Below are 23,646 nucleotides of genomic sequence, written 5' to 3'. Positions count from 1 at the left end.
ATGTTCATACAAATATTTACACGTTAAGTTTGCTGAAAATAAACGCAGTTGACAGTGAGAGGACGTTTCTTTTTTGCTGAGTTTAGTTGCAAAGTAGCTAAAAAAGTAGTAAGTAGTTGCAAAGTTGCTAGTTAGCTAAAATGTTAAAGTTGTCCGTAATGAGATTTGAACATGCAACCTTCGCACTACAAAAGGTTGCTGGCTATGGGGAATCCATTTAAAATCGAACGTGATTGTGTAGTTAGAATATGATCATGGTACGTGTGTGTGGGGGTGTGTGACCTCAGTCTACACTACACCACCCATCTCTCCGTCCTTGGCTCCACCGACTTCACCAGGCCCTGGCCCATGACCCTGAAGTCCTCCAGGATGGCCTCCACGTTGGGGACAGTGTGAACCTCCTCCCCATTCACCTCCACACGACGAGCCACCATCTGGGAGGTCTGTTCCAGAGGGACACACACATGACCAGGGGGGAAAATAAATGAATAAGCAAATAGAGGGAAAGAAAGACGTGTTCTGTGATTTCCGATCTTTACCTTGAACGGCAGTGGGCTGAAGGCTTTGGGTTTCCATAGCACCGCGATCACAGTGCCGCCGTAGGGGTCATAGAAGAACAGAGCCAGGTCTCTAAATGCATCCTGTGAAATATGGGCAGACACAGGTTTAAAACAGAAAGCCATTTACCCACTTGAGTCAAGTACCAAAATGACAAGAACTACATGGTCTGAAACCTACATACACAAGGCAATAGACCTGGCTGCACGAGGCCACTAGAAATAAATGGCAAACTGCACGTCAAAAAAAAAACCCACAGACATTGTATTTTTGCTTCTATAGAAAAGCAGCAAGCCAGAGTCCATTGAGCACCTGAGCACCACACAAGTACTTACTCTGATCTCTGCCAGGTAGTGGGTGACGGGGTTGAAGTCGATGACGGGTAGCGCCCCTCCAGTGTTGGCTACGCTGCCAGCCAGGATGCCCCTGCTGAAGGTAGCATGAGGCGGGTCCACTGCCTGGCCCAGTAAGGGGACCTGCTTGGGGCTTAGGTGGATCAGGACATCATAGGCATCCAATGGAGGCCGCATGGCCACCTGTGTGTGTGTACACAAAGGAGAGAACAGAGGAAAATGAGGAGAAGGAGTGATAATGATGGAATGGTGTATTACAAAAAAAGTAGGTTTGACAATGCAATAATTTTGGGGAAATTAAGAAAAACATACAATTATGCATGTAGTAGTTTTAAGTGTGTGTGTGTGTGTGTGTGAGTGAGAGAGAGTGACTGACCCTGACGTCCTGTATCTGGCTGGTGTCCATCAGCTGAGGTTCCAGGATCTTCATGCTCTCTGCAGCCACCATCACCACACGCTGCAGCATCTGAGCACACAGGGAGACGCACACCCCCCTCAATAACACACATTTATACCCCACACCTACATACGGCCCAGCATAGTGAGCGTGAACCTACCAAACCCTTGTTTGTTGTGTCCGTAAAGACATATATGTTTAGGGCCTCACGAGTGGCGCAAGGCACTGCATCGCAGTGCTTGAGGCGTCACTACAGACCCGGGTTCGATCCCAGGCTGTGTCATAACCGGTCGTGACCAGGAGTCACATAGGGCGGCGCACAATTGGCTCAGCGTCCGGGTTAGGGGAGGGTTTGGCCGTCGGGGCTTTACTTGGCTCATTGCGCTCTAGCGACTCCATGTGGCGGGCCGGGCGCCTGCAGGCTGACTTCGGTCGTCAGTTGAATAGTGTTTCCTCCGACACGTTGGTGCGGCTGGCTTCCGGGTTAAGCGGGCGGGTGTTAAGAAGCACGGTTAGGCGGGTCATGTTTCGGAGGACGCATGACTCAAACTTTGCCTCTCCCGAGCCCATTGGGGAGTTGCAGCGCTGAGACAAGATCGCAATTGGGGAGAAAAAGGGGGTAAAATACAACAACAAATACATTACAAACATTAATAAATAGAAGGAAATACGCTGCTCAAAAAAATAAAGGGAACACTTAAACAACACATCCTAGATCTGAATGAATGAAATAATCTTATTAAATACTTTTTTATTTACATAGTTGAATGTGCTTAGAACAAAATCACACAAAAATTATCAATGGAAATCAAATTTATCAACCCATGGAGGTCTGGATTTGGAGTCACCCTCAAAATTAAAGTGGAAAACCACACTACAGGCTGATCCAACTTTGATGTAATGTCCTTAAAACAAGTCAAAATGAGGCTCAGTAGTGTGTGTGGCCTCCACGTGCATGTATGACCTACAACACCTGGGCATGCTCCTGATGAGGTGGCGGATGGTCTCCTGAGGGATCTCCTCCCAGACCTGGACTAAAGCATCCACCAACTCCTGGACAGTCTGTGGTGCAACGTGGCGTTGGTGGATGGAGCGAGACATGATGTCCCAGATGTGCTCAATTGGATTCAGGTCTGGGGAACGGGCGGTCCATAGCATCAATGCCTTCCTCTTGCAGGAACTGCTGACACACTCCAGCCACATGAGGTCTAGCATTGTCTTGCATTAGGAGGAAGCATATGGTCTCACAAGGGGTCTGAGGATCTCATCTCGGTACCTAATGGCAGTCAGGCTACCTCTGGCGAGCACATGGAGGGCTGTGCGGCCCCCCAAAGAAATGCCACCCCACACCATGACTGACCCACCGCCAAACCGGTCATGCTGGAGGATGTTGCAGGCAGCAGAACATTCTCCACGGCGTCTCCAGACTCTGTCACATGTGCCCAGTGTGAACCTGCTTTCATCTGTGAAGAGCACAGGGCGCCAGTGGCGAATTTGCCAATCTTGGTGTTCTCTGGCAAATGCCAAAGGTGGGGGCTGTAAGCACAACCCCCACCTGTGTACGTCAGGCCCTCATACCACCCTCATGGAGTCTGTTTGAGCAGACACATGCACATTTGTGGCCTGCTGGAGGTCATTTTGCAGGGCTCTGGCAGTGCTCCTCCTGCTCCTCCATGCACAAAGGTGGAGGTAGCGGTCCTGCTGCTGGGTTGTTGCCCTCCTACGGCCTCCTCCACGTCTCCTGATGTACTGGCCTGTCTCCTGGTAGCGCCTCCATGCTCTGGACACTACGCTGACAGACACAGCAAACCTTCTTGCCACAGCTCGCATTGATGTGCCATCCTGGATGAGCTGCACTACCTGAGCCACTTGTGTGGGTTGTAGACTCCGTCTCATGCTACCACGAGTGAAAGCACCGCCAGCATTCAAAAGTGACCAAAACATCAGCCAGGAAGCATAGGAACTGAGAAGTGGTCTGTGGTCACCACCTACAGAACCACTTCTTTATTGGGGGTGTCTTGCTAATTGCCTATAATTTCCACCTGTTGTCTATTCCATTTGCACAACAGAATGTGACATTTATTGTCAATCAGTGTTGCTTCCTAAGTGGACAGTTTGATTTCACAGAAGTGTGATTGACTTGGAGTTACATTTTGTGTTGTTTAAGTGTTCCCTTTATTTTTTTGAGCAGTGTATATTTTTTACCTCCTCATTCGGAACTATCCTCACCTGTCGTTTAACAGCCGCAATAGCGGCAATATTGTGAATGAGTCAACTAAGGACAGTTTCTGAGTTCTATTGAATCGCTATGTCTACTCTCTCTGTTGGCTTAACACCAGACTTCATCAGAAAGATCTGGTACATTTTCAAGGACGGGAATCTTGGGGAGAACATTGGGCTGTAAAAACATGTGCGCTGAGCACAATTATAAGCTGTTCTATCAAAATGTGCTCAGCTCAGCCTCTTGATTAATAATTTGATTGGCAAGTGAAAAGTGCAGTGTCCTTGGACATAGAATCATTCTACCAGCTACCCCGCAGCCTTCGTGCTTCAAATCTTTGTTTTGGTCCCATTCACAGCTGGAACACTGCAGTGATTCAAAATGAACTGCACCTTTGCCAACAATGTGAAAGTGACGTGACAGATGCCGCAAACGCACACGATTTTCTCAGTCACATGACATTTTAGTTATTCTGCACGTCACGCATTAGGCCTAATGAATTCAAAGTTCTTTGAGAGACACAAAAACCTGTCAGGTCTAGAGAGCAGCTAGTTGGAGCTGTAATCCAGTGGTTTAAGTGGAAGGGGAAGCGACATGAGAAGATTGCAAATCTGCCGGCTCTACCTCCTCCCCATTTTACTGTGTGCTGCCGTATTTCTCAACACACTCTGTCAAACAGCGGACATGAAAACAAGATCTTCAACTGATTTCCTTCCAGAAGTGGACAGGGATAAAAAATTAAAAAAAACTGGTGAGCGTTACATTCACTTTTTGATCATATTATTCCTGATAATATTTAAGCCATATCCATTGTATTTGTCTATAACACCATAAATGAAAAAGAAAGCAGTCAGGCAAAATGTTCTTATGGCCATTTTGAATTAATGTAATATAATTATTGTATTGTTGTCATAACATGACAAACTGAATGTGTATGGCATTACAGATGAGTGATTTACAAGAGGTGCTTGAAAGGTTAAAAAGCAACAGCGGTCCGTATCAAGGAAATAAACACAGTCAGCTGCCTATGGTGAGTGCAATACGACACCAGTCATTTCTACAGGCATTTAGACTTTTACCATTTAAAAAAACATTTTACTAAGCAGTAATATTGATAACGGTATGAGTGGATCTTTCAACAATGTGATGCAGGAGAGCTGTGTGCTTTGAGGAAGGGTCCAAGGATCGGAAACTGTGTGACTGCCGAATACCAAGAACGTGCAATTCATTTCTGCTCCGCTGTTTATGATGGCACCTCTGCTATTATATTCACTATGCTGTTTAATATACAGATACTGGCAAGAACATGGCCTGTCCTAGACAGTGTGAGAGTCATTTGAAAAGTTTGAATTCTAACCATTTTTTTTTTTTCAAACTCTGTTTCTGTTTGTGCCTCTTATGTTCCTATGCTGTGTACAATGTGCTACACAAATAAAATGATATTGGATGTGACATACTGGTGAATGTACTGTGTGTGTGTTCTGACCTGCACAGAGGGAGCCTGCTTGGTCCAAATGGACAGTTTCTTGTCGTTGGGCGTGGCCATGAACATAACAGGCAGAGACTCTCTGGAGGCTATGAAGTCATTCTTGATCTCAGTGTAGTCAGCAGCTACAGAAGATGATGACAGGACAGACGGGAGGAGAGAGGGAAAGAGAGAGATTAGACAGGACAGAGGGAAGGAGAGAGGACAGCACAGAGGGAGGGAGAGAGAGAGAGAGAGGGGTAGGAGAGAGAGTGGACAGCACAGAGGGAGGGATAGAGAGAGGGGGGCAGGAGAGAGAGTGGACAGGACAGAGGGAAGGAGAATGGACAGCACAGAGGGAGGGAGAGAGAGAGAGGGGTAGGAGAGAGAGTGGACAGGACAGAGGGAAGGAGAGCGGGAGGGGAAGGAGAGAGGGAGAGAAAGAGAGCAGACAGGACAGAGGGAAGGAGAGAGAGAGACGTTATGGGGTCTTTATATACTGCTGCATGAGTATGATAAGATGAACATAGTTGTGTATGATACAATATACAGTTGAAGTCGGAAGATTATATACACCTTAACCAAATACATTTAAACTCAGTTTTTCACAATTCCTGACATTTAATCTTAGTAAATATTCCCTGTCTTATGTCAGTTAGGATCACCACTTTATTTTAATGTGAAAAGTCAGAATAATAGTACAGAGAATTATTTATTTCAGCTTTTATTTCTTTCATCACATTCCCAGTGGGTCAGAAGTTTACATACACAATTAGTATTTGGTAGCATTGCCTTTAAATTGTTTAACTTGGGTTAAACGTTTTGGGTAGCCTTCCACAAGCTTCCCACAATAAGTTGGGTGAATTTTGGCCCATTCCTCCTGACAGAGCTGGTGTAACTGAGTCAGGTTTGTAGGCCTCCTTGCTCGCACACGCTTCTTCAGTTCTGCCCACAAATCTTCTATAGGATTGAGGTCAGGGCTTTGTGATGGCACTCCAATACTTTGACTTTGTTGTCCTTAAGCCATTTTGCCACAACTTTGGAAGTATGCTTGGGGTCATTGTCCATTTGGAAGACCCATTTGCGACCAAGCTTTAACTTCCTGACTGATGTCTTGAGATGTTGCTTCAATATATCCACATAATTTTCCTTCCTCATGATGCCATCTATTTTGTGAAGTGCACCAGTCCCTCCTGCAGAAAAGCACCCCCCACAGCATGATGCTGCCACCCCTGTCCTTCACGGTTGGGATGGTGTTCTTTGGCTTGCAAGCTACCGCCTTTTTCCTCCAAACATAACGATGGTCATTATGGCCAAACAGTTCTATTTTTGTTTCATCAGACCAGAGGACATTTCTCCAAAAAGTATGATCTTTGTCCCCATGTGCAGTTGCAAACCGTAGTCTGGCTTTTTTATGGCGGTTTTGGAGCAGTGGCTTCTTCCTTGCTGAGCGGCCGTTCAGGTTATGTCGATATAGGACTTGTTTTACTGTGGATATAGATACTTTTGTACCTGTTTCCTCTAGCATCTTCACAAGGTCCCTTGCTGTTGTTCTGGGATTTATTTGCACTTTTCGCACCAAAGTATGTTCATCTCTAGGAGACAGAATGGGTCTCCTTCCTGAGCGGTATGGCGGATACGTGGTCCCATGGTGTTTATACTTGCATACTATTGTTTGTACAGATGAACGTGGTACATTCAGGTGATTGGAAATTGCTCCCAAGGATGAAACAGACTTGTGGAGGTTGTAACAATTGTTTTCTGAGGTCTTGGCTGATTTCTTTTGATTTTCCCATGATGTCAAGCAAAGAGGCACTGAGTTTGAAAGTAGGCCTTGAAATACATCCACAGGTACACCTCCAATTGACTCAAATGATGTCAATTAGCCTATCAGAAGTTTCTAAAGCCATGACATCATTTTCTGGAATTTTCCAAGCTGTTTAAAAAGTACAGTCAACTTAATGTATTTAAACTTCTGACCCACTGGAATTGTGATACAGTGAATTATAAGTGAAATAATCTGTCTGTAAACCATTGTTGGAAAAATTACTTGTGTCATGCACAGAGTAATGTCAAAACTTTAGTTTGTTAACAAGAAATTTGTGGAGTGGTTGAAAAACAAGTTTTAATGACTCCAACCTAAGTGTATGTAAACCTCCTACTTCAACTGTACATCCACATTGTGTGTGTGCTCACCGGTGAGCTGGCTGTTGAGGTTGACCACCAGGGGGTTGTTTCTCCAATCGAAGGAGGAGAGCAGGTGGAGGAAGCGAAGGAAACCTACCTGAGGAGACCTGAGAGAGGAGAGAGAAAAAAGTGAGAGCAAAAGAGAGAGGAGAGAAAGTGAGCGAGAGAGAGCAAGAGAGAGGAGAGACAGGAAGAGAGAGAGACAGAGGAGAGAGCGAGTGCAAGAAACAGAGAGATGGATAAACCACTTCTCCAATCTTTTTATCAAAGGACAAACATGACCAATAACAAATCTTAGAATAAGCTATTAAAAGCCCTATTCGCATGGGAATAGAATTACTAGAGAACGTTGGTTATTTATTTATTACCCCAGAATGTCCGCTATTCCAGAGGACGATTCAGACAGGATTAGATTAGTCCCCTGTAATTATTATTATTTTTCAATAAATTGACGGAAACCTGGAGGTTTTTTTTTCTAGGCATGAAGATATTTCAATAAGTCCAGGCGGCAACAGGCTACACTGATAAATCGAGCTTGGTTGCCAAGTTTCTAAACCATACCAAACCATCTTTGGTATAGTGTCGATGTAATACTTGAAATGAGGAAGCGTGATCATAATCATTAGGATATTTTAGTGATCCGCATTAGAAGACATCCTAAATGACCCCCAGCCTTCAAATGGGAGCTAAACAGCGCACTTGTACCTGATATGCATTTTTAGGATATGAATGAGAAAGTGAACTTGTCATTTCCAAACATTCAGCTCAGTTGTATGCTGCTTGTGATATTTATTTAAAAAAAAGTTGTTTTTCGTTTGTCATTATGGGGTATTGTGTGTAGAACAATTATAAACAATTTAATCAATTTTAGAATAAGGCTGTAATGTAACAACATTTGGAAAAAGTCAAGGGGTCACTGGCCCACAGCATGATGCTGCCACCACCATGCTTGACCGTAGGGATGGTGCCAGGTTTCCTCCAGACGTGACGTTTGGCATTCAGGCCAAAGAGTTCAATCTTGGTTTCATCGGCCCAGAGAATCTTGTTTCTCATGGTCTGAGAGTCCTTTAGGTGCCTTTTGGCAAACTCCAAGCGGACTGTCATGTGCCTTTTACTGAGGAGTGGCTTCCGTCTGGCCACACTACCATAAATGCCTGATTGGTGGAGTGCTGCAGAGATAGTTGTCCTTCTGGAAGGTTCTCCCATCTCCAAAGAGGAACTCTGGAGCTCTGTCAGAGAGACCATTGGGTTCTTGGTTACCTCCCTGACCAAGGCCCTTCTCCCCCGATTGCTCAGTTTGGCCGGGTGGCCAGCTCTAGGAAGAGTCTTCGTGGTTCCAAACTTCTTCCATTTAAGAATGATGGAGGCCACTGTGTTCTTGGGGAACCTCAAAGCTGCAGAAATGTTTTGGTACCCTTCCCCAGATCTGTGCCTCGACACAATCCTGTCTCGGAACTCTACGGACAATTCCTTCGACCTCATTGCTTGGTTTTTGCTCTGACATGCACAGTCAACTGAGGGACCTTATATAGACAGGTGTGTGCCTTTCCAAATCATGTCCAATCAATTGAATTTACCACAGGTGGACTCCAATCAAGTTGTAGAAACATCAAGGATGATCAATGGAAACAGGATGCACCTGAGCTCAATTTTGAGTCTCATAGCAAAGGGTCTGAATACTTATATAAATAAGGTATTTCTGTTTTCTATTTGTAATACATTTGCAAACATTTCTAAAAACCTGTTTTCGCTTTGTGATTATGGGATAGTGTGTGTAGATTGATGAGGGCAAAAAATATTTGATCCATTTTAGAATAACGTAACAAAATGTGGTCCTCTGTAGCTCAACTGGTAGAGCATGGCGCTTGTAACGCCGATTTGATTTGATTTGATTTAACGCCAGGTTAGTGGGTTCGATCCCCAGGACCACCCATACGTAAAAATGTATGCACGCATGACTAAGTCGCTTTGGATAAAAGCGTCTGCTAAATGGCATATTAAAAATTTGTAAAACGTCAAAGGGTCTGAATACATTCTGAATGCACTGTATTTGATGGTGAGTGGAAATGCCAACTGGATATTTCCGATTTATACAGTTCCAGTAAAAAGTTTGGACACCTACTAATTCCAGGGTTTTTCTTTTATTTTGACTATTTTCTACATTGTAGAATAATAGTTTAGACATCAAAACTATGAAATAACACATATGGAATCATGTAGTAACCAAAGAAGTGTTAAACAAATATATTTTATATTTGAGATTCTTCAAAGTATCCACCCTTTGCCTTGATGACAGCTTTGCACACTCTTGGCATTCTCTCAACCAGCTTCATGAGGTAGTCACCTGGAATGCATTTCAATTAACAGGTGTGCCTTGTTAAAAGTTAATTTGTGGAATTTCTTTCCTTCTTAATGCGTTTGAGCCAAATCAGTTGTGTTGTGACAAGGTTGGGGTGGTATACAGAAGATAGCCCTATTTGGTAAAAAAACTATTCCGCATTATGGCAAGAACAGTTCAAATCATCAAAGAGTAATGACAGTCCATCATTACTTTAAGCCATGAAGGTCAGTCAATACGGAACATTTCAAGAACTTTGAAAGTTTCTTCAAGTGCAGTCGCAAAAACCATCAAACGCTATGATGAAACTGGCTCTCATGAGGACCGCCACAGAAAAGGAAGACCCAGAGTTACCTCTGCTGCAGAGGATAAGTTCATTAGAGTTACCAGCCTCAGAAATTGCAGCTCAAATAAATGCTTCACAGAGTTCAAGTAACAGACATCTCAACATCAACTGTTCAGAGGAGACTGTGTGAATCAGGCCTTCATGGTCGAATTGCTGCAAAGAAACCACTACTAAAGGACACCAATAAAAAGAGACTTGCTTGGGCCAAGAAACACGAGCAATTGACATTAGACCAGTGGAAATCCGTCCTTTGGTCTTTGGTCTCAAATTTAAGATTCTTGGTTCCAATCGCCGTGTCTTTGTGAGAAGCAGAGTAGGTGAACAGATGATCTCCGCATGCGTCTTTCCCACTATGAAGCATGGAGGAGGTGGTGTTATGGTGCTTTGCTGGTGACACTGTCAGTGATTTATTTAGAATTCAAGGCACACTTAATCAGCATGGCTACCACAGCATTCTGCAGCGATACGCCATACCATCTGGTTTGGGCTCAGTGGGACTATCATTTGTCAACAGGACACCTCCAGGCTGTGTAAGGGCTATTTGACCAAGAAGGAGAGTGATGGAGTGCTGCATGACCTGGCCTCCACAATCACCCGACCACAACCCAATTGAGATGGTTTGGGATGAGTTGGACCGCAGAGTGAAGGAAAAGCAGCCAACAAGTGCTCAGCATATGTGGGAACTCCTTCAAGACTGTTGGAAAAGCATTCCTCATGAAGCTGGTTGAGAGAATGCCAATAGTGTGCAAAGCTGTCACCAAGGCAAAGGGTGGCTACTTTGAAGAATCTAAAATATATTTTGATTTGTTTAACACTTTTTTGGTTACTACATGATTCCATATGTGTTATTTAATAGTTTTGATGTCTTCACTATTATTCTACAATGTAGAAAATAGTAAAAATAAAGAAAAACCCTTGAATGAGTAGGTGTGTCCAAACTTTTGACTGGTACTGTACATCCGGTGAAACATCTGGCTCATTGTTCTCTGTATTTTTGCTCTCAAAAATCACACTTTTATAATAGCAAAAACAACCAAATTTGATCTTTTAAACCACATCAGGACATTTTTGAGGTCTGGGAAAATATGAAAAATGTAGATTTTTGGGTGAAGTTACCCTTTAATTCAAGTGCGCACCAAGCAAGAAACTGGTGTTTAGCTGTGTTTTTGTAGGGCACATGTGATGGTAGAGTTTGTTAAACAAATACCCACTGGATTGATTAAAATAATCATGCTATTCTACCAGGTAAGCATATGCTACTTTGTAGTTAACATTTAATTGAGAAGGTTTTTGGGAAAGATACCAGAAGACGTTTTCACTAGCATCATCGCCAAAGGCTACAGTGCTACACAAAGTGTTAGACAAGTGCACTGCACACACACACATTCTCCTTGCCTCTTCAGAAAGTTGCAGGAAATACAAATCACTGATGCATTCTGTTCATGTCTTATGATAAACTTGGGCAAATTAATGAATTTTCAATACATTTAGTCGATTCCCTACTATGGTATTTTTTTTATATATTGTTGAATTCCATTTTAATACCTGGATTCCGTGAGGACGCTAATCATCATATTTGGACCAGAATGAGGCTCTCCACTACCTATTGTTCCTGCAGTGACCACCATCTTAATTTGAAAAAATATATAATTTATCTGCAGATAAAGCCTAGGCCTACCAGTAGCCTATGCAAATTAGGTAGCCAAATTAACAGCGCTCTCACCGATGCGATTCGGTAGGCTACACTGACTGACGAGACCAGAGTCACTCACTTTAGCGTCACTGTCTGGCAAGCCCCGACATCCTAGGATAGGAAACCTTGGAAATGTGTCCCGATACCATGGACATACAGTATAACCACGCTGCATGATTTATTAATGGTAAAGGGATATATATATATATATTTTTTTTTTAATCTTTATTTTAACAGGGTAAAAGAGACCTGGATCTCTTTTACGGCTGTGCCCTGTGTAAACATGTTGACATGTACAGTTTTAGACATACAGACAAGAACATTTCAAACATACAAAACAAAAACGCAATTCAACAGAAACAATCACAGACAACGTCATATTGATCCTCCATAACATTTTTAAAATGGGCAAGGGACACCAGAGTGTCTAACTTAAGTTGGATCTGCAGTTTGTTCCATAAATAAGGTGCAAAGGAACTGAAGGCAGTCCTACCCAACTCTGTGGAGACCACATAAGTCTCTAATGTAATCCACATCTGTGATCTGGTTTTAAAATTAGTATATCTAGTGGAAATTAATGATGATATATATGGAGGTAGTTTTAAAATAAGTGCTTTATAAATAAACAAGAGAGCATGTTGCTCTCGCCTCACAGATAGAGAGGCCCAACCCACATGTTGATATAGGATACAGTGATGAGTTTTGTAACTATCACCTGTGATAAACCTGAGTGCACAATGGTAAATAGCATCTAGTGGTTTTAATGTGTTTGCCGATGCATGCATATAGATAATATCACCATAATCTAAAACGTACATAAAAGTAGCCTGCACAATTTGTTTTCTATTTACGGAGGACAGACAAGCCCTGTTTCTGTAAAGGAACCCGATCTTGAATTTGAGCTTTTTTCCCAATTCAGTAACATGTTTTTTAAAAGAAAGCCTATCATCTAACCATACCCCTAAGTATTTATATACAGAGACCTGTTTGATTTGAGTACCATCCAAGCTAGTGATTACAAAAGTGTTTCTAATTGAGAGTTTAGACCTAGAAAAAAACATGACATTTGTTTTCTTAGCGTTTAAAACAAGTTTAAGCTGTAAAAGAGACCCCTGTAGTATCCTAAAATCAGACTCCAACTGCATTAAAGCTTGGTCCGCTGTTGGAGCAATAGAGTACATCACTGTGTCATCTGCATATAAATGGAATTTACAATATCTGACATCATCACCAATGTTGTTTATATAAAGTGAGAACAATAGTGGGCCAATTATTGAACCCTGAGGGACCCCTTTAAGTAACTGTAAGGGGTCAGACTTGACCCCGTCGACTATGACGGCCTGAGTTCTATCTTTAAAAGTCATAAAACCATCGACAGGCATCAGTGCCCAGTCCTATAGATGACAGCTTACTCAAAAGGATAGCATGGTCTAGTGTCAAAAGCTTTTGACAAATCTACAAACAACGCAGCACAGTGCTTTCTATCATCTAAGGCATTTGCAATATCATTTACAACAAGCATAGTGGCCGATGTGGTACTGTGTTTAGATCTAAAACCAGATTGATTGGGGCTAAAAATACTGTTAACAGAAAGAAAAGATTGTAACTGTTTGTTGACTATAGATTCTAGGATCTTTGCATATAGGAGATCCAATTTATTCAGTCAGTTCCACACCTTTTATTAACTAGTCAACACTTGCTGTTCAGTTGTCAATCAAAGCACAGTAAATAGCGTGGCTGGCTATAGGAAAGATGTGAAAGAAAATAAATGACTGTGCCAGAAAACAATTAATTTGGCTAACTCAATGTTACCACTTACATTACATGGGACGTGCAAATTCACAAGCATCATGCTCTCTCCCTCCTCCGTGTAAAGATATTAAACTTCAACCAACCACAGCGCGCGCACACATTGTACCAGGAGGCGGGACAGACCGCCTGCGTTTCCCTGTCATCGCTCGCTTTGTGACCGACAGGCGCCTGTCCTATCAATAGATCGCTAGAAGATGCATATCATATCGTGGTCCTATGTAGCTCAACTGGTAGAGCACGGCGCTTGTAACGCCAAGGTAGTGGGTTCGATCCCCGGGACCACCCATACACAAAAATGTATGCACGCATGACTAAGTCGCTTTGGATAAAAGCGTCTGCTAAATGGCATATTATTATTATTATTATTATTATTATTATTATATTGAAACTTCTAAATGAACAGTAGCCTAGTTAATATGAAGTGGAAAAAGTAGCTGAAAATGAGTCTGTATCCGGATGATTAGCCGACGGCCGGAAAACACAAATGGAAAACACTGTATGATCTGGCAAAAAATACTTGAATCAGTTATAAAACCCATTGCCCTTTATGGTTGTGAGGTCTGGGGTCCGCTCACCAACCAAGAATTCACAAAATAGGACAAACACCAAATTGAGAATCTGCATGCAGAATTCTGCAAAAATGTCCTCCGTGTACAAGAACACCAAATAATGCATGCAGGGCAGAATTAGGCCGATACACGCTAATTAACCAAATCCAGAAAAGAGCAGTTCAATTCTACAACCACCTAAAAGGAAGCGATTCTCAAACCTTCCATCACAAAGCCATCACCTACAGAGAGATTAACCTGGAGAAGAGTCCCCTAAGCAAGCTGGTCCTGGGGCTCTGTTCAAACACAAACAGACCCCACAGAGCCACAGAACAGCAACACAATTAGACCCAACCAAATCATGAGAAAACAAAAAGATATTTACTTGACACATTGGAAAGAATTAACCTATTTGGCCCTAAACCGAGAGCACACTGTGGCAGAATACCTGAGCACTGTGACTGACCCAAAATTAAGGAAAGCTATGGTAAAGACTCAGTGAGCATAGCCTTGCTATTGAGAGAGGCCGCCGTAGACAGACCTGGCTCTCAAGAGAAGACAGGCTACGTTCCCACTGCCCACAAAATTGTGCTGCACTTCCTAACCTCCTTCCAAATGTATGAGCATATTAGAGACACATATTTCCCTCAGATTACACAAACCCACAAAGAATTTGAGAGGGAGGGGTTGTGTCAGTCATGTGGTACAGGAAGGTGAGAATAGAATGAGTGAGAGAGGGATATGAGCAGTAGGTAGCTAGTTACCCTGGAGGAGTGAAGGGGGCCGGCTGCAGGAAGAGGGACGCCACCAGCAGGTCAGCAGTGTCCTCTGTGATGTCATCGCTAAAGAGCTGCGCTCCCAGCCAGCGCTTGGCCAGGCGACACACCGCCCCGAAACATGGGTGGAGCTGCTGGAGCCTAGAACACACAACCACAGAGACATTAGGATATGTGTGTCTGTTTGAGAGAGAATGTGTAAAGCTATAGTGTTAGCTGAAAGAGAGAGAGCTCCAGTGTAAAGGTAATGTTAGCTGAAAAAGAGAGAGCTCCAGTGTAAAGGTCATGTTAGCTGAAAGAGAGAGAGCTCCAGTGTAAAGTTCATGTTAGGTGAAAGAGAGAGAGCTCCAGTGTAAAGGTCGTGTTAGCTGAAAGAGAGAGAGCTCCAGTGTAAAAGGTAATGTTAGCTGAAAGAGAGGGAGCTCCAGTGTAAAAGGTCATGTTAGCTGAAAGAGAGGGAGCTCCAGTGTAAAAGGTCATGTTAGCTGAAAGAGAGAGAGCTCCAGTGTAAAGGTAATGTTAGCTGAAAGAGAGAGAGCTCCAGTGTAAAGGTAGTTAGCTGAAAGAGAGAGAGCTCCAGTGTAAAGGTCATGTTAGCTGAAAGAGAGGGAGCTCCAGTGTAAAAGGTCATGTTAGCTGAAAGAGAGAGAGCTCCAGTGTAAAGGTCATGTTAGCTGAAAGAGAGGGAGCTCCAGTGTAAAAGGTCATGTTAGCTGAAAGAGAGAGAGCTCCAGTGTAAAAGGTCATGTTAGCTGAAAGAGAGGGAGCTCCAGTGTAAAAGGTCATGTTAGCTGAAAGAGAGAGAGCTCCAGTGTAAAAGGTCATGTTAGCTGAAAGAGAGAGCTCCAGTGTAAAGTTAATGTTAGCTGAAAGAGAGAGAGCTCCAGTGTAAAGGTAATGTTAGCTGAAAGAGAGAGAGCTCCAGTGTAAAGGTAATGTTAGCTGAAAGAGAGAGAGCTCCAGTGTAAAGGTAATGTTAGCTGAAAGAGAGAGAGCTCCAGTGTAAAGGTAATGTTAGCTGAAAGAGAGAGAGCTCCAGTGTAAAGGTAATGTTAGCTGAAAGAGAGAGAGCTCCAGTGTAAAGGTAATGTTAGCTGAAAGAGAGAGAGCTCCAGTGTAAAGGTCATGTTAGCTGAAAGAGAGAGACTCCAGTGTAAAGGTAATGTTAGCTGAAAGAGAGAGCTCCAGTGTAAAGGTAATGTTAGCTGAAAGAGAGAGAGCTCCAGTGTAAAGGTAATGTTAGCTGAAAGAGAGAGAGCTCCAGTGTAAAGGTAATGTTAGCTGAAAGAGAGAGCGCTCCAGTGTAAAGGTCATGTTATCTGATAGAAGGAGAGCTCCGCTTCAGTGTAAAGGTCATGTTATCTGATAGGAGAGCCCCAGTGTAAAGGTAATGTTAGCTGAAAGAGAGAGAGCTCCAGTGTAAAGGTAATGTTATCTGATAGAAGGAGAGCTCCAGTGTAAAGCTAGTGTCTGACCCGTGCAGGGTGCTGGTGAGTAGGGGCCGATGCATGGTGGCCATCTCCAGGGCCTGAGCCTCCTCGTTGTCCCTGACGATGAGCAGCCCCTCTGGACTAACACTCTCCCTCAGGACCTGAGGCTCCCGGTGGTACGCTACCTGGATCCTAAACGCCAAGCCATCCTGCACACACACACACACACTGTTAGTCAAGATGTCTGATAACAGTGCTTCCCTATACCAGTCAAATTCAATTACGGTAAATCTATTTTATATAGCCCATTTGACATCTGCAGTAGTCACAAAGTGTGTGTCATGAATTAACATAATCTACCATCCCACCCACCCACCCACAGAGAGAGCAGGGCCTCTACCTTCCACACGTCCAGGTGTGTGGGACTGGGCTGGCATGGGTAGCGGTGGTGTTGGGTTAACAGTTCTCCCAGGCTGATGTGGAAGGCTGCTTTAATGTGGCGGATGGCCACTCTGTCATGAGGCCACTTCCCACTGCCCTCCATGTGGCAGATCACTACAACAGGAGGAGGCAAGAGAGAAGGGCTCATAGTAGAAAACACACACTACCAAAAAATAGCATACCTTCTCTGGATCCACAACAAAACATTTCTATTAGGTCTGTACGGTACCCACTAGGTTTGGGCAGTATACCGGGATATTTGACGGTACCATTGGTCTGGTTTTTCAAAAAAAAGAATTGCCGCTGTTTGCTAAATCACATCACAACAATGTGTGAGGGGATCAAATTACACATCTCTTGACATGGAGTGGGAGGGGTCATACAGCATACTAACTTTTGGGGTCACGTGACCTCTTCTACCTTTAGTTAGATAAGAGAGAGGGAGAAGAAGAGGAGTGAAAATGGCAGATGATCTGGTGTCAGACAAAAAATGCCACTGTCCCTTTTTGGATACATTTCAGCTTTAGAACCAACGAGAAAAGGAACCCAAGGATTTAACAGAGGTAATTTGCTAGATTTGACCGGAGGCAATAACAGCAAAAGGCGGCAATACATAAAATCTGCGCTCCTACCTCAGGGTACACCAGCCTCTGAACTATGCACGCCTCGAGGCCAAAAGCACTGGGGCCAACCCCATCTATATCACAGCTGACAATTATAGGTTTTTTTTTTTTTTTTTACTAGCTAAATACAAAAAGCACAGCACCCGGTGGAAGAAGTGAACAGACGCTTTTACCAAATACATAGCGAAATAAATGGTTTCCTTCCACACGGTGGAAAAGAAGGCCTTCAAAGATATTGGCCATATACCACACCTCCTTATTGCTGTATTGAATTGTTTAGTTATATTTTTTGCTTGTGTGTTATTGGCTACACTCTTTGCCCTTTTTAACTGTCCTATTTTGGTATAGCATGCAGCAACTGCAAGTACTGTAAATCCACAAGGCCTGAAGGTTCTCTCTCTCAATGTTTTTGTTATTCAATATTTATCATCTTATTGCACTCAGGAAGTAATTTGTTTGTATTTAAAGAAATGCAATGCTATGCTCTTTGTTCATTTGTCGACATGCGGAGTTAACGCCTTGAGTCCCATGCCATCATAGAGTTTTAGTGCTTCCAAAATAAACGTTTTATAAGAAGGTTGAGATTGTTTTATTGCCTGCTTACTGTGTGCGTTCATTGAAGCATGTTGAGCATTAACCTGCATATTGAGTTGGATTATAATCCTAAATGGTAGGCTGCAAGCAACAGGCATGGTTGTGGTTGATGGGAAAGTCAACCATAACGGAATCATTTATATTCTATCCATATCGCAAATACAATGCCGCCTCACTGTGGCACATTGTGTTGACGAGAATGTATGAACCCTAATTTCAGTAACAACTAGGCCTAGAAAAGGCCAATCTCGCCACATTGTGGCACGTACATAAGGCAGGTAGCATCGTAAGTGCAACACATGAACGCAAGGCACTGATGCGTGCACACCCACTGGTGCACGCACGCACTCCCACTGGTGGGGCAGACAAGAAATGGTGAGCGGTACCTTTGACAGGGGTGATGTACACAGGGCAAGGTTTGACCTCCTGGGGCACCAGTGACCGGGACAACTGCTCTCTGTCAAAGAACGAGTAGTCCAGCTTCAGGGGCACTGGGGGGAACACCTGTGTGGTGGAAGAAGAAAGCACAAATCAAACATTGAAATTATGGACCATCTCCAACTCGCTACTTAACGTCTGATGCATGGAGCTGGAGGAAGTGACCTACCTGAAACAAACAACAATTGGTAAGAATGTTGCTACGTTTTTTTTGGGGGGGGGGGTCTAGGTAGGGTCCAGTAGCTAGGGGGGTTACCTGGGTGTAGCGCAGGGCTGGGTGGGCACCCTGCACTGAGGTGATGGATAGGGGCAGCCCCTTCAGCCTCCACAGCTTCCTGCTTAGGTCATCATATGACTGAACCACCTTCAGACTCTCCTCCTCACCCGTACTGCACACCTGGGGAACACACACACACAGAGTTTTAACAGATTTCAGATGTCAAAGTTTGGATGGAGGGTGTCGTCAACCCACACAGCAGCACTCTGCTGGTAAAATGCACTACTACAAAAAAATCTCAGAACTACCTCGCGTCCCACTTTGATGACATCATCCAGCATCCCTCCAATGTATCTCACACAGGATTCTGGTATATCTGCATGACTGAGGAGAAGAGAAAGGAGCCTCTCAGACCTGCTTCTAACAGAACTTCCCATACAACTAACAGTACATCATACAAGGCAAAGATGGTGGAAAGTTCTCAGAGGCTTTGTGTGGAAGCAGGCATTTTGATGAACAGCTCAATTGTATTTCCACAACATACAGCCTACTCCTTCCCTCCAGTGTAGGAGAGGGTAGTGGTCCCTAACCACTGATTCAGGGTCAGATCTTTCTTCATCCCACAAATGGTTATGGTTAAGATTGGAGGTAGGCTGATCTGATCCTAAATCTGTGCTTAGGAGTGGTGAGGTACGTACAGCTGCAGCAGGTGTGTGATGAGCTGGCGTGGGACCAGTCTCTTCTGACAGGTAGTCTCTCCCTCCCACACCACAGCCTCCGTGATGGCCCCGTCCTGGAACCGACGCAGCTCAGAGCGAGACCCCCACAGCTGCCTGAACTCCTCAGCCTGCACAAACACACACACAGCAGTGAGAATGACACACACACACACATTTGAAAACATGGTATTGAGAGTTACCACAAACACAGAGAGGGAGAGAGAAAGAGACAGACACACAGACCTTGGGGCTATCGGCTGGGGGTCCTCTCTCCAGTACAGAGGCCGCCTGTTCTGGGTTGAGCAGCAGGCCAAAGGACAGGGGTGGCTGGGCCTTGTGCTTCGGAGCTTCACTCTCCACCGGCCACTGCCATAGCAAACATACACCGTTACACACACCAACCAGACTACCCACTATGAATCTTACAAAGTAAACAGTTCTCTTTAAATGTACTGGATCAGTCCGTCCCAGTCAATAGACCTGCATTACACACACACACACACACACACACACACAACCCGTCTCAACCACACACACACACATTTTACACAGTTAAACAAAGGAACACAAACCATTCAGTATTATTTAATATATGGAGACCAAAGAAGGCAGGAAAATGCTCACCTCAGGGTCAGGGGTCAGTGAGTGGGTGAGGAGGCGGACCCTTTGGCCCAGGCCTCGTTGCAGGAGGGAGAGGATAAACGGGAGCGCGGTGAGGACGTAGTTTCCACTGTGGTCCATGAGTTCACTGAGGAGGTTGAGCTTCTTACAGCAGGACTGCAGCTTCACCAGCTCACACAGCCTGATGACAGACAGACACACAGAAGAAGAGAGAGAAGGAAAGAGGGAGGAAAAATAATGGGGGGGGGTCAAAGTTAATACAAGAGGAGAGGATAATAAATGTGTGTGCGCTAGAGTGCGTGTCCGAACAAGGCCTTACTGGAAGACGTGGTCACTGGTCCTGATCATGGGTTTGGGGGTCATGAGTAGGGCATGGAATCCATCCACGGTGGGGTCGTCCCAAAACTGCAGCGACAGAGAAGCCTCGTGCTGCACCTGAGAGCCAAACAAGGTACAGTCAACCAATCAGAGGGCATGTTACTGCCATCCAGACAAATCTCAAGCCACCTTGGCACAGGGCGCTCACCTGTTTGTAGGTGCAGGCTGTCATGTCAGCACACATGTTGAGGTGTCCAGAGGGGTCAACAAAAACAACCTGGAAAGCAGTGTGGAACTCGGCGAGAGAGGGCTGAGGGAGGGAACGAAAGAAAACAAGGGGGAGAAGGAAGAACACGTGAAAAATAGAAAAGCACTCTTTCCCCATTAAAAGATTCCCCCAAAAACTAGCTTCTGGTATTTGTTGCATTAGTCCATTGTTGATAAAATCCCAAAATGTTTTGCATGTCAGCAATCGAGTTTAAGATATAAAATGCAAAATACAGAAATATAGCCGGTATGACGCATTTTGCATCATATGATGTCATTTGGACTAGTCCTGCCTCACCGCTGTTGAATCTGGGCCTTTGGCTAGGGTAATTCCATTCTCCGTCAGGTCGGTTAAAGCTGAGTTTGAGAAGAAAGGGATGACAATGAGACCGGCTCAAAACAGAGTAGTGATGACATTACCTATATAATGCCTCACACTTTTCAATAACACCAGGTACGGTATTTATGGTACATGCGATGTTACTCCAACAGTAGGAGTAGACAGACAGGTAGGAGATGAGACCTCATGCGTCTTACCCAGGAAGTGCAGGCTGTTGCGGAGCAGCTGGTAGGCTGTCATGGTGTTGCTGACTCTGTGGGAGGAGAGGAGGTAGGCCAGAAGCATGGAGCCCAGGAAACCACTGAAACACCCTGCGCCCTGTGGGAGGAGAGAGAGTAGTTTAAGCACTGGGTTCATTCAGCCTGGTAAAACTCATGATAGAGAGGGAGCGGGTGGTGGTACAGGGGCCCATACCTGGTCCAGCTCCCTCTGTCTGAGCCACACTTTGAGCAGGGCCACTCCCTCTGCAAAGGCGGTGCACTGGGAGCTCACAGCGGTCAGGAACTGCAGGTGGGCCCTGGGGAGCATGTCCCCAAGAACAGAGCTGTTGTAGTGGGGAGTGGGCGGCTCACTCGTCTCTACACAAACATACAGACAGAAAAGGAATGGATGAGAACATAGACTTCAGTCTGATTTAAATGTGAAGTATCTCTCCAGTGCACAGCTGTAATTCAGGTTAGTGTACTATCTCCCCCAACAAGGAACCTTCATCCCTTTTAACAATCGGTTTTTCATTAATATTCTAAAATCAGAAGGGACCTGTATTTTAGGAAACAATATATCGAAGCTGCTTGGCTTGGAGTTGAGGCCCTCACCTGGCTGAGAGCTCCCCAGGCCAGTGTACCAGTCGGTGCGGATGTTGTTCCTCTGGGGGTGGAAGCGGCTGGGCTTGAAGAAACCCGGTGGAGGGCAGGCGTGGAGTCGCAAGGTGAAGCTGGAGGAGTCTTTGCCTGGAAAAGGGGCCATTTCATTGAATCATCATTGACACACACAAAACAATATGTTGTGAATAGGTGCTGGATAGGTGCTTGCCGACAACCATATGGGTTGCATGCTAAATCCAACCATGCTAGGCTTTGAGTTAAGGAAAACTGTGAAATGAAAGGTTTAAGCCCTACAACAATTGGCCCTAGAATGAACCAACCGTTGCTGTCCCAACCTTCTGTAACAGATGCTAGGTACCTGGAGGGGAGAGCAACAGGAGGGGGCGGAGGCGGTTGCCATGGAGACATGAGTACCGCATGGCCCCGATGGCGGGAGAGGCGGCAAGATGTTGTGCCAGTCCTGCCAGGTAAAGCGCCCTCTTCCGTGGGTACCTCTGGTTTAGGGCATCTTTAGGGTGCAGGACATCCTGGAAAAAAAACATGAATAGACGCATGTTGTTATTACTGTTGTACGACCAAATTATTACTCTTATTGTTCAGAGTGAATAGTTTGGCGTTACGTACAGCAGGAATAGCGACTGCCAGATCAACTGAGATGCCTGGTTTGGTGCAGGTGCCCAGTGGGTAGCTGCCCATGATGGTAACAGATATGGGCGGTGCCATGTGAAACTTGCCCTTGGCTGCCTTTGGCACCAAGACAAAGGGGACCTTCACGCCTCCTGACAACCATGACAAGTCACTTAGCTGGGGAAAGGGCGAAAGAGAGATCAATAACATTGAAAAACATTTTGGAGATCATTGAGGCCAGACCAAATACAACAAGTTGACATTATTTCTAATCCCCTGGACCCACAGTATCACTGACATACCTCCACTTCAGGAGTCTGTGGTACAGTCTGGAGCTGCTCAGTGACATTCTGGATGAAAGAGTCAATCAGCTGCTTCCTGTGCTCACTCAAGGCAACCTCCTTCAGCAGCTCCTCCATCTGTTGGCAATGGCAAGGAGACCGAGGGAGATTAACAAATGTATATGCATGCATAGGTCCATTGAGACAGCTGTCATGTTGCAAAGTGACCGTGTGGTCCCCCCTTCATCAGAAATACTGGAATGTAGGCGTGTATGTACACACACACACAATGTCAATGTTCTTGAAAGCCATTGATTTGTGAATTAACCACCGAACCCCACCCATACATAACCCCCGTCTCACCTGCATCTTGAGCAGGCTGCAGTGGAACAGGCTCTCGGCCTCCTTGAGCTGGTTCAGTTCATCTGCGGTGGGAGGTTTGTAGAGCTCACCGCGCGACAGCTTCACCGGACGGAGGAACCCGTCCTGGACCACCTCGGGCTTACCCCTTTTGGCCCTGGTCGGGCCCTCATCTTCCTCATCGTGAAAAGACTCTGATTGCTCTATCTTTGAAACGTGAGAAACATGTGTAACGTTAACACACATATGATTGATTATGTTGTGGTGCGAGATCTAGCTAGCAAGGTAACTAGCGATTAGCATCAAATTAGCTAGATGGTGGATATAAAAGGCAAGGGCTAGTTATAGTTAGCTAAATAAGTTGGACTAGCTACAGATACTCGTCATAACTCAAATTCAAACAACCTTTCAAATACTATAGCTCGCTAAATACTATATGTAATACTAAGCAAATAGCCTACGCTAGCTAGCTAATGTTACCATTAGCCACACATTAAGTGTTTACAGTACACATGTAATGCGATGCTAACGTTAGTTAGCTGGCAGCTAGTTACTAGTACTAGCTGTCATTGCCTCATGATAAAAATAAAAAGTAATCACTATATATTGTAAGTTACCTGCTCCTCAGCTGTTGCTTTCATCTTTTATTTCTTAACTGGTTGTTCAATAAGCAATAGTTTCAATGCCATGCATATGACAACTTCTAGTTGTCGGCACAATTCTCACGTGGGGACAGGATCAGTTAAACCCTAGCGCATACGACACACAAAAGTGTCTTATGATTGGCTAATTTCCGTGTAACTCCGCCCATTTAACTCAAGATGCGTTGCATGAGCATATACGGGTTGATGC

General features: G+C 44.6%; 1 protein-coding gene and 1 long non-coding RNA gene across 2 annotated transcripts; one reads left to right on the top strand and one right to left on the bottom strand.

Annotated features, from left to right (window-relative positions):
* Positions 1 to 56: 56 nt before the first annotated feature.
* nol6 (nucleolar protein 6 (RNA-associated)) lies at positions 57 to 23,543 on the bottom strand. Its single transcript, XM_045225617.1, has 26 exons — positions 23,412 to 23,543; positions 22,798 to 23,001; positions 22,456 to 22,572; positions 22,151 to 22,330; positions 21,885 to 22,053; positions 21,518 to 21,652; positions 21,117 to 21,280; positions 20,900 to 21,020; positions 20,661 to 20,719; positions 20,304 to 20,405; positions 20,097 to 20,212; positions 19,781 to 19,958; positions 19,400 to 19,522; positions 19,136 to 19,284; positions 18,746 to 18,821; positions 18,477 to 18,617; positions 18,169 to 18,286; positions 16,525 to 16,679; positions 16,170 to 16,333; positions 14,683 to 14,835; positions 7,191 to 7,288; positions 5,016 to 5,140; positions 1,288 to 1,377; positions 894 to 1,094; positions 540 to 641; positions 57 to 443 (listed from the first exon to the last, which is right to left on the bottom strand). Exons 1-26 carry the CDS (start codon positions 23,433 to 23,435, stop codon positions 294 to 296), a joined length of 3,414 nt encoding a protein of 1,137 aa, XP_045081552.1. The 5' UTR covers positions 23,436 to 23,543; the 3' UTR covers positions 57 to 293.
* Positions 3,475 to 4,993, top strand: LOC121584439. The gene is made up of 3 exons (XR_006003714.1): positions 3,475 to 4,280; positions 4,476 to 4,559; positions 4,682 to 4,993. It is a non-coding gene; the product is annotated as an uncharacterized LOC121584439 (long non-coding RNA).
* Positions 23,544 to 23,646: the final 103 nt, after the last annotated feature.

This window comes from Coregonus clupeaformis, chromosome 16 (assembly GCF_020615455.1).
Source record: "Coregonus clupeaformis isolate EN_2021a chromosome 16, ASM2061545v1, whole genome shotgun sequence".
NCBI classification, from domain to species: Eukaryota; Metazoa; Chordata; class Actinopteri; order Salmoniformes; family Salmonidae; genus Coregonus; species Coregonus clupeaformis.
Note: the sequence above shows the minus strand (reverse complement) of the source record. Positions and strands in the feature narration are given on the sequence as shown.

What these genes read in the sequence shown, in the direction of transcription:
- nol6 (XM_045225617.1), bottom strand. Translation starts at nt 23,435, where the DNA reads ATGAAAGCAACAGCTGAGGAGCAG. An exon ending in CACACCTGGACGTGTGGAAG is followed by an intron (nt 16,334 to 16,524) that starts GTAGAGGCCCTG and finishes GTGTGTGTGCAG; the next exon opens with GATGGCTTGGCGTTTAGGAT. An exon ending in CCTCAACAGCCAGCTCACCG is followed by an intron (nt 5,141 to 7,190) that starts GTGAGCACACAC and finishes CATCTTCTGTAG; the next exon opens with CTGCTGACTACACTGAGATC.